Here is an 11,717-nt window from a genome sequence, read left to right as displayed (position 1 = left end):
TAGTCAAGCCTATTCAAGGTGGAATACCTTTTATTTGCTAATAAAAAGTGAATAAACTAGTTCCTCTTAGTCAACCATGGAGAAAAAGGGGAGAAGAAACTTTTGACAGAAATAATCGTTGGTATCAAATTATGGAGTTGAAGTTTGCTTTAACACTTCAAATTTAGTATTACAAAAATGTTGCCCCCAAAATTACATTTGCTATCTTAGTATATTTCTTAACCAACTCAAACGAATGATGAAGTAAGGGTAGATCAAAGTTGACAGCCGATGTCAATGTGTCTTAGTCATCTTGTCATATATACTGTGTCGTATACTGAACATGGTAAAAGAAAGAAAATGTTTCGTTCATATCAACAAGACAACACATATATACCAATATTAATTAGCAGGTGGTTGATTAGCCCTTATCAAATATATGACCGTATCAAGTTATTGGTTTTTCTGTAGCCACGTCCGTCACTCCATGTCCACAGAAACTTGACCTTAATTAGAGGACAAGCACTCCATTGTTTTATATAAAGAGAGAAAGAATCAATTTATAGAGAGTAACTCTTTAATGAAATCTAATTAATAAAATTAATGATTTATTATAATCATTAGATTTAAAAAATATAAATAATGAAAAAGAAAAGTAACTCTTAATAGAAGGTGATTATTTTTCTTGTATAATTTATTTTATATTTAATAATCAATCAATTATTACTTATGTTAATCGTTGTTAGTTTTTGAAAAAAATTGTTCATGATTTTTATAGTTACAAAAATCTTACCTTTTATTTCTTACATTTAAAAATAATCTATTTTAATCCATTTACAAATACTTTCAAGTTTGTTTTGGTCTTGGAGATTCGAGTAAAAGCCTAAAAGGATACAGTACTACATAGCGGAAAAGAAGAAAGCCACACTCTGAGCGAAATTAAATCATGACACACAACACCCGGTCACCCGGTCACCCGGTACCGCTAATAAATTTTAGTAGTTGTTTGTTATCTGGTCCATTTCGATTGGGTGAATCAAAACAACGATATATTTCAGTTGACCTCCAATGATACGTGTCACTCGTCATCAATCGATCAATGTCCAATTATAAATCAAGATCAACGTTGCCTGATTTGATTAAATACAACAATAAGATTCATGAATAATTTTATTGAGAGACAAAATCTAAAATTAGAGATTAAATAAGAGATTAAATTTACAATTTTACTTATAAAAAAATGTAAAGTTCATTTAATAATCAAGATAAAAAAATATGAGATAGTAAAGTAAGAGTAGAAAAGAAGATTAGCATAATAAATTCCCTAAATATTTATGGATCCTTAAAATTTTAATAAATATTAACTTTCTGATTATTCCTAAAAAACATATTTTATTTTTAATTTTAACTTGTGTCGTAATCATAGCATAATTAAAAAAAAAAAAACATTTGTAAATAGTCTCGTCGCCTACTACCCATTCTCAGGTACCCACGTTCTCAATATCACTAACTTAAGTTCATTATCTCTACCTACTTATTTAAAGACACTACATCAGTGAACCCAGGGCAGTTGAGGTATTTAATTAAAATGTATGATAATATTGGTGGTAAGTTAACGTTTAACTGTTTAAGGAACAGATTCTAGAATTTCTTAATTAAGTGTAACTGTATATTCGGCATATAAATATGCCATGAGGGCAAGCCTCTCCGAGTACATCTTAATTTCTCCCTAGCTTTGCTTATAGTTCCTGTATTAATTTTTCTCTCCCTGAGATTACCAAGCTCTGCAACTTTGCTTCTCAACATGGAGTATCGTCTCCTACCCATTTTTACTTTACTCAATGTTAGCTTCAGCATCCAAACAACTGTAGCATGCATGCTTATTAATACTTTATTTAAAGTTATGGTTTCCTTTTAATATAAAAGCTCGATTTCTATTTAGAACGGGAATTTTCTTACTATAGCCACAAGAGTTATAATATATGGGATTTATTTTTTATAAGTGGTAAAGCATTTTCTGGTATTAATTAATTTTATCACACACACACACACACACACACATATATATATATATATATATATATATATATATATATATATATAATATGATCAATTACGACAAATTAATATTTAGCACTGTATCTTATATATATATATATATATATATATATATATATATTAAGAGACTGTATCACATATTATTATCATGAAAAGAATAAGGCCAGGTGCTGCATAATCTGTTTGGAATGTATTAAATGTTTAATTACGAGATGTTTTTGTATTTGACTTGACTTGCAGCTTGCACTGGTGGCAATCCATGCTGCTTTACCTCCTGAAGTTTACTGGAAGTCGGTGCTTCCTACTACGCCAATGCCAAAAGCCATCACTGATATCCTTTACCCCGGTCAGTGCACCATAGTATAAATTTTAAACTAAGGTCGATCATATGCAATGTTACACATACAATATTTGAAAAATAAATTAGAGAATCTTGATAAGAAATTAATACTCAAGGAACCACTTTAATTATTTGAAAATGAAAATAATACTTTTTATGTTATCAATATATTACTATTTTTTAATGCTTCCGATTTTTAAATTTATTAATAAGTGCTATTATCATAGTGAATTTTTTCTATTAAGCATATACACTAGTATATAATAAGTGTAGCTCAATTAATAACAAACGTTGAAGTTGTCAAAAATGATCTAGTAAAACATGATCTAGGTTTGATTTTTATAAAATATATTCTTGGAAAAAATTAAAAAAAAATATATAAAATATTTAGTCATATAGCCGACTTAAAGAGCTCGAACTTACAGAAATATATTAAAATTTTAGCATGGAAAACCTAACGTCTACTAATTAATTAATTAATGACGGTGGTGAAAAAAAACTATTTTTGTATATAGTTACTGGTAGTAGCCTTTTTCTATTATAACTTTCTCTTATAGCTATTAGATCCCGAATATTAATTGTAATTCTGGTTAGTTACATGCATATAAAAACCCCATGCATGCATAATCGTATGTGTTGAATGACAGTTTCCATTCTCGAATTGGATATCTCGATCTGCAGTCTGCACGATCTCTCTCTTCGAGGTCCGTGTTTATATTCTTTTAAGAAAGAAAAATGTTTATGTAAAAAAAATAGAAAAATGTGAACATATGTTGATTATGTTCTTTTTGATTAATCAAGAGTGTAATTGAATTTGAATATTTTGACTATAAGTCTCAAATATAAATTTTGTAGGTAAAAATTATAATTAAAAAGAGAAATTTTACTAAAACTTATTAGTTGTATTTTTAACCGACAAAAAGATTAGTCGTTGAACAAACTATGATACTATATAATTATAATATGATAACTATTTTTTTTTTAAATGAGTCGTACTTATAGTTCTCGCTTATATTTAAATGAGTCTTACTTTTAATTTTTAAATTTCGAACAAATTTTGATTAATAGTAGAAAATATATTAGGATGAGTATATGCTATTGTTAAATCTCTTATATAGGAAAATATTATACATATATCCTTTTTTCTTTTTCTTTTTTTATCTTTCTCTTGGTTTTTTTTTTATTGTATCATTTGTCACATCTATCTATTTATCTTTTTTATTAATTTTTTAAAAAATTTAGACAATTGAACATTAATTGTATAAAATGTTTTTTAATCGATCTTTTTAACATATAAAAAATTAAAACTTCAAATGTATTTTTACTATTATATATATATAAGATATAATATATATGTATTATAATTTTTTAAGAGGCATGTATCAGAGTTGCTTCTTTAGAAAAAAAGAAATTACCTTAAAAGGATAATTTAGACAAATATATAAAAAAAGTAAAAAGTTGCTTATTTTATTAAAAAATATTTTTTTTATAAAAACAATCTTAAGTAAACAAGCCCAATAGTAAAATATTATATATATTTAACGAAAAGTTAACAAATTTTGACAGAAAATTAAAAACTGGAGAAAAGTATTAGACACTCTAATGTATCAGGGAGTGAAGTGCAAATAATGTAAGAGAAATAACAATGTAATATTTGTATATCTCTATGGAGAGGAGTGTAATTTTCCGTATATTAATGGTAAAAAAAATGTTTTAAAGTATTTAAAATATATATTTGTTATTGTAACTCTCCTCTCAACTTGCATGTTTGTCCCACCGGCACGACTTATATGTACAACTTCACTATCTTCACATGAACAGCTAAATCGACACATTAATAATCGGACCTAGTCACCATGCTCTCATTTTCAAATGTGCAATAATATAGTATTGTGAAAAAGAAAGGTACAGTCATACATGACGTCTTTAGTAGGGGATAAAAAAAATAAACGGTGAATGAAGATATTTAAAAACTAGTTGTGTATACACGAAAGTAACAGGGCATTATTATGACTCGTTGCAGATAGAATATCTAGTTTGGCTTATGATGAAGATAAGCTAAGTTAATTTATAATTTTAATTTGCAGATTGGGTGGAAGAGAAAAGTACCTCAGTGAATGTTGGAGGCAAGGGCGTAAACGTGCATGCAGGAAAAGGAGGAGGTGGCACCAATGTCAACGTTGGTGGAAAAGGATCAGGCGGAGGCGTGAACGTGCATGCAGGTCACAAGGGAAAGCCAGTGCATGTTTCTGTTGGCTCAAAGTCTCCATTCAATTACATCTACGCTTCAACGGAGACTCAATTACACGATGACCCCAACGTCGCACTCTTCTTCTTGGAAAAGGACTTGCATCCCGGAACAAAGTTGAACTTGCACTTCACCACCAGTTCCAATATTCAAGCCACATTCTTGCCACGCCAAGTTGCGGATTCTATACCCTTTTCATCCAGCAAGGTGGAGGTTGTATTCAACAAGTTTTCCGTAAAACCCGGGTCAGAGGAGGCCCAGATCATGAAGAATACTCTCAGTGAGTGTGAAGAGGGTGGCATCAAAGGAGAGGAAAAGTACTGTGCCACTTCGCTTGAATCCATGATTGATTTCAGCACTTCCAAGCTTGGAAAAAATGTTGAGGTTGTGTCCACGGAAGTAGTGGAGGACAAGGAAACGGGATTGCAGAAATACACCGTAGCACCGGGAGTGAACAAGTTATCAGGGGACAAGGCTGTTGTGTGCCACAAGCAGAACTACCCTTATGCTGTTTTTTACTGTCACAAAACTGAGACCACAAGAGCTTACTCTGTGCCTTTGGAGGGTGCTAATGGGGTTAGGGTTAAAGCGGTAGCAGTGTGCCACACTCACACGTCGGAATGGAACCCTAAACATTTGGCCTTTCAAGTGCTCAAAGTTAAGCCAGGAACCGTTCCTGTCTGCCACTTCCTACCTGAGGATCATGTTGTTTGGGTTCCCAAGTAGATTTGCTTTAATTTCAAGTCCTTCTTTCCTGTTCTTGAATAACTTAGCTTCAGTAGCACTACAGAACTCTATATATATGCATGTATTTGCACTGTGTAGTTCTCTAGATATTAATAATTTTTTGCTGTTTATTTAGATGCTATGCGTGGCTTCTTATGTATAAACTATGATGCATTATATGACTTATTGTGTGTTTGAATAGTAAATCGTTGTAGATAGTACGTAATGCGGCGTCCTCGTTCTCTTATTTTGATGAGAGAAATTGTTGTTATGTTAATCACGTTATGTGTTCAAATTTGCCGTGATTATATATATATTTGCTCTGGATCCCGGATACCACACATCGACCTGTTGAAATCCCGGGTGAAGAATTTTGTTATTGTGGTGGTGAAGGAAACCTACTTGAAGTTTCATACATGAAAATTTGTAGATTATCTTTCCAATCAAAATGGCTTAAATTTTACAATAAACAGATGCCTAAATCATAAGAATTAAGTGGCATGTTAAACCTATGTCGCAGAAAACAGATTTCTCTAACCCAGAAACTTGACCAAGTTTATTCTCTTTTGTTCTTGATCAAAATTAAACAATTTTTTAATGTGCTTCCATAATAGAGACAACCCGAATCTCTCAACCAATTGTACAAAATGTGAAGGCAAACGAGAGATTGAAAAAATTGGATTTTATACAATCTGCAACATGAAAATATTTGATCATCACACATTTTTCAACGAAATTATTTGATTTTTTGCAATTGATCAAAACTCATAAGATAAAAAATTGTCTTAATCAATTTTAACCTTATTTGCAAAATTATTTTAATTTTTATAATTTTGAAATATTATCAAGGCTATTAAAAACTATCACTTGTTAATTGAACAAATAGAAAAACATTCTAGACTATAAGTATTATTATGTGACAATTTTTAATTACTATTATATTAAAACTATCAATAGCGTTAATTCTACAAGATAGAGTGACCAATTATTGAACCAAATGTAAATGATAAATGACTAAATAATTTTTTAAAAGACAAAATGATTAAATTAGCTAGATCTAAACAAAAATATAAAAAATTAAAAGTGTAATTTAGTCAGAGATTTTGAAATACTTACTTTGAATTCTTCATTAGTTTGCTTCCCTAATAAATTAAACTCTAAAACAAGTCAGCAAAATTTTACGGGTAATTATGGTCCTTCTCAGTGAAATTGCCTTTTGACGCAGCCAATGATGGATCAAAATCCATACAATATTGTTTCGTATGCTTTCGAGTGTCTAGATACGTATTAACTTTGGTTGTGACCTTTCAACAAGTTAGAAAGAGACATGAGTTTTGTGTCCACGAAATTAGTCTAACTAGATTCATTATAGTGCAAATCCTCTTAAGAAATTTGCATACCAATTTAATGCATGTTTAAGGAACCGATTCTAGAAGCCATTCCTAATAACTGTATATTCGGTATAAATATCAAGTGAGGACTCTGTGATAACATCATTCTTTCTGGTCTTTGCTTTCGGTTCCTATATTTTGTGTCTTTCTTTCTTCTCTGACATCATCACCAAGCTCTGCAACTTTGCTTCTCACTTAATTTCTCAGTATGGAGTATCCTCTCCTACCCACTTTTACCTTACTCAATGTACGTGAGCGCTTCATCTTGACAACTGAAAAATGCTTAGTACTTTTACTTGAAGTTGTGGCTTCTTTTTTCTTCGTAAACCAGTAGTGTTAAAACTCCTTTTCTATTTGGAACAGGAATATTAATTTTTCACTTTATAGCCACAAGAGTTATGGGATTTATATTTTGATAAGTAGTAAAATATTACTAGGTATTTAATATATGATCAACTAGACAACGACATATTAATATTTGCCTCTTTATCCTGCATATAATTGAAAACAACAAGGTACTGCATAATCTCTCTGTCATATATACAATGTTTAATTATGCGAAATTGATGCTAAAAACAGGTCTTTTGGTATTTTTATTTATTTTTACTTAACTTGCAGCTTGCGCTGGTGGCAACCCATGCTGCCTTACATCCTGTTCATGTAGTTTACTGGAAGTCCGTGCTTCCTACTACTCCAATGCCAAAAGCCATCACCGGAATCCTTTACGGGAGAGATTTAACATCCTATTTTTAAAAATAAATAATAAAAGTTTTATTTAAAAATTAATAGAAGTTTTAAAAATTAAATAAATGAGAGGAAATAGTTTTTATTAATTAAAATAAGAGTTTCATAATATTAAAAAATAAGTAGAGTAAAATAATATTTTAAAAAATAAAAGAATATTTTTTATTGATTATTTATTTAATAAAAGAGTAAAATAGAGTATTTTTTTATAAAATAAAAAATAAAGTAAATAATAGCTTCAGAATATTCTATCTATAAATAAAAACATATTAAGCCAATTTTTATAATTACGATATGTTTTTACACTATTTCTTTCCTCTGAGACTCATTCTCCCTTTTTTCTCTTCCCAAATCCTCTTTTTCTCGCATATATTTAAATCTGTCATAGTAAAAATATAATTTTGGACTCGTTAATCATTAGATCATCCTGAAATTTGTATATCACCTTCGGAACTCATTTTCGCACACCTATCATTGGGATTTGCAAAATAATATCTGTAGAGAGAAAAATGTCTCTCACATGGAAACAATGATATTGGGTTCTAATTTCTTATCCTTCTCTCTAATGCTTGAAAACCGTAGTAGAACAACTAGAAGAAAAACTTGAGGAATCTTAGAAAACTGTTAGAGACGCTGCCATCGCTGTCGGACTACACACGCGAGCCAATTCTAATTCTATCTTTACAATTATAATTGTGATTTATATATGTTTGATGGTCCAATTAATGTCCCGATGCAAAATTATTGTGAAATTGATGTGTTCTTGTGTTGAGTGTGAATCCTAAAAATTGAGTTTTTTTCTTCTAATTAGTGTGAATTGATGCTTATAACACACACACATATACATATGAATATGAATTGTTAAAATAAATTAGGAATTAATAATTCAAATAATAAAATTAAATTGAAGAAAATTAATATATTAAGACTCAACAATAAATACTTTCAATGCATTTTTAGTTTAATTATTTATTAACTCTTTTTAATTAAAAATAATATAGTTCGATTTAATATATACATATTTTGTGTCATGTAAACATTAATATTGTGTGATGTTTATATGATTCATGAGGTGTGATAATATATTGTGTTAGGATTATAACACTGTGAATAAGATTGAGTGTATGTGATAAATTAAGTATGTGTTAAATTGTAAGATATATGTATATTGAGATTTTGTATGCATTGAGTTGTGAGCTATGAAATGTACAATCACACAACTGTAAAACTCTTTAAAGACAACGAGTTAATGCATGACGAGTATTGTAATGAGATCCACTGTGGGAACTCGGATGAGTTGAATCACTTTGAAGTATGATGAGTTAAAATGATTTTAAAAACAGCTAAGTAGTTGTGTGTATTACATAGTTCAAACTCCAGCGGTACATATATGATTTTAAATGTATGTTTTAATGAGATGATTAGTCATATGAACATAACATATTAATATTATTACTGTGTGATATATGTATGATGCATGAGGCGTGATAACGTTATGTATTGGGATTATGAAAGTGTGATGAACTGTGTGTAAGTGACAAGCTGAATATGTGTCAAATTGTGAGATCACATGTGTATTGAGATGTTGTATGCATTGAGTTGTGAGTTATGAATCGTACAATCACACGACTATAAAATCCTTTAAGGATGACAAGTTAATGCGCAACGAGTATTATGATGGGATCCACTGTGGAAACCCGACGAGTTGAATCACTTTGAAGCGCGACGAGTTAAAATTATTTTGAGATAGAGTCTGAGTGTTAAAATATTTTCTGAGTTGGACCTAAATCAGGAGAGAGAGAGAGACCTTGACAGACTCTTCAGAATGTAGACCTTAAGGGTAAATACGTTCGACGATTTGAGTATTCTTTTAAGTTTGTGTCAATCCCGCATGGTTGGAACATTCCTGTAAAATAGCGTGACCCTGATTGGTCTCCTTATAATTTTACCTAGTGAGAGTGACCTAACTTAGCAGTGTGTGATTTGTCTTGTCATGTATTCCTAGGTGCTCGACGAGATTTTTCATTGACATGATACCACATTGCATATGAGATTGAGTCTTAATGTATCTATTGCATAACGCTTGTGTAATGATCATTGTGACTTGCTACATGATGATGGGTAATGATTTATGTGAATATGGGATGTTATGTTGTACTTGAGATTTGTTGTTCTGAACACGTGATTAATGTTAAGGTGTGAAATATGATTTTGTGGTTAAATCCTTTAGACAAGTGATGTTATGCAATAAGTGGTAAAATGATGCAAATTGTGCTAGTTGAACTTATTATACTTATACTATATAGATTCAGATAAGAGTATGTACATGAAACAACATTGCATATATAGATTCAGATAAGAGTATGCAAAATTTAGTTTTGGCCTCTGATAAACTAATTTAACAACCAATTAGTTTATACCTTTGCAGATTGGGTGGACCAGAAAGATAAAAGCACGACAATGAACGTTGGAAACGGAGGCGTAATCGTGCTGCAACCAAGAAAACCTGGAAGAGTTTCAGTTGGCCAACCAGAGCCATTTCATTACATCTACGCTGCTGCCACGAAGACCCAATTACATGATGAGTTGATGACCCCAACATGTCACTCTTCTTCTTGGAAAAGGACTTGCTGCGTCCCCGAACAAAATTGACCTTGCACTTCAAATCAAGCCACGTTCTTGCCACGCCAAGTTGCGAACTCGATACCCTTTTCATCCAGCAAGGTGGATGATATGTTAAACAAGTTCTTTGTCAAACTCGGGTCAAATGAAGCTCATCAAATCATGAAGAATATTTGATTGTTGTATCATTTTTTACGTTACTCTTGACTGTAAGAGTTAAAAATACTGAGGAAAAATAGTTTGAGGACTAACAATAGTCACATAAAAGTTTAGGGATGGATGAATATTCAAGGATTAAAAATATATATTTTATATTGTTTCATAGATATTAACATGTTGGTTTATTGAATAAAAGGGTTAAAATTGTATAATTGTGATACCTTGGAAATCCAATTGGTGTAATTTAAATTTATGGGGTCTAAAATCACACATTTCCCTGATATTTGGGAACTTAATTGAAATTTGAGAAACTAAAATCATATAATATGATATCAAAAGATAAAGTTTGTGTCCGTGGGCCACTTGTGAAACCTGCAACCCGTATGATATACAAGTCTTGATATTTTGAGTTTGTTTAACTTGTGAACTTTTTAGCCGAGTCTATTTAACTTGTAGGTTAAACAAATTTTACTTGCTTGGGATCCCCATGGGTTTTTGACATTTTAACAAAATATATATAATACTAATAAATAAGGAGTGTAAATGAAGTAAAAAAAAGTCAAAAACTTGAGTATTTTTTATATAGTTCAATGGTTGGTGAATAACAATATAATATTTTGATTTAGTGCAAAATGATACATTAAGAAAATATGATAAAAAAATGATTTCTAAGTAATTTAAGATGTAAATTATGTTATCATTTTGGACAAATAATTTTTTATTAGATAATTCATAATTAATTTTTAAAATGATTTAAAATGGATCAAATTTTACCATTTATAATTTAATTTATCTTTTTTTTAATTTTTTTTGTCAAATGTGGGTGTGACCCACTAAGTATATAGACTATGTAGGGTGGGTGCGGACTAAAAAGAAATAAGCTAGTTAATTCTAATTTAATAAAAAAAAGGTGCTAATTGGACTGTCATTGAGAATGAACTTTGTTTTAAAAACCCAAGTTAAAACTAAACTTTTTGACTTAATCTATATAGTTTGCTATTTTCATCGAGTTAGATTAATCAAACTATTATAAATTATTTACCTATTATTTTGATCCTTTAATATATTTTTTAGGTTTATTTTATCCTCTTATTATAAAAAAATTAAATTAGGTTTTATAATTAAACAATTTTAATTAGTTTTTTAATTTTTTTAAATTTATATTAGATTTTTTATTTTTTAAAATAAGTTCAATTTGATTTACTTTTTAAAATTTTGAAACAAGAGAAAGAAGAATGACCCCAAATCAACTTATTTTTAAAAAATAAAGGATATAATTGAATTTAAGTAAATAAACCTTAAAAATCAAGTTACTTTAAGAATTAGAAGACCTAGTTAACAGAAAAAATTAAACCTAAAAAATAGTAATTAAAACTAAATAAAAAATAATAATTATACTCAAGCTTTCTTGGGTATAAAATATAAATAAGGAGATAGAGATATTCTGATT

The 11,717-nt window shown here is 29.7% G+C and overlaps 1 protein-coding gene across 2 annotated transcripts; it reads left to right on the top strand.

Annotated features, from left to right (window-relative positions):
• Positions 1–1,668: 1,668 nt before the first annotated feature.
• On the top strand, positions 1,669–5,557 carry LOC114415104 (BURP domain protein RD22-like). Of its 2 annotated transcripts, none has more exons than XM_028379641.1 (3): positions 1,669–1,822; positions 2,278–2,383; positions 4,465–5,557. In XM_028379641.1, exons 1-3 carry the CDS (start codon positions 1,784–1,786, stop codon positions 5,349–5,351), a joined length of 1,032 nt encoding a protein of 343 aa, XP_028235442.1. In that variant the 5' UTR covers positions 1,669–1,783; the 3' UTR covers positions 5,352–5,557. The 2 variants fall into 2 exon arrangements, with proteins under 2 accessions (XP_028235442.1, XP_028235443.1); XM_028379642.1 differs by having other exon boundaries at positions 1,689–1,788.
• Positions 5,558–11,717: the final 6,160 nt, after the last annotated feature.

The sequence above is a fragment of the Glycine soja genome, chromosome 6 (genome assembly GCF_004193775.1).
Source record: "Glycine soja cultivar W05 chromosome 6, ASM419377v2, whole genome shotgun sequence".
Lineage (NCBI taxonomy): Eukaryota > Viridiplantae > Streptophyta > Magnoliopsida > Fabales > Fabaceae > Glycine > Glycine soja.
The sequence above is the reverse complement of the archived record's forward strand: the minus strand, read 5'-3'. Positions and strand labels throughout refer to the sequence as shown.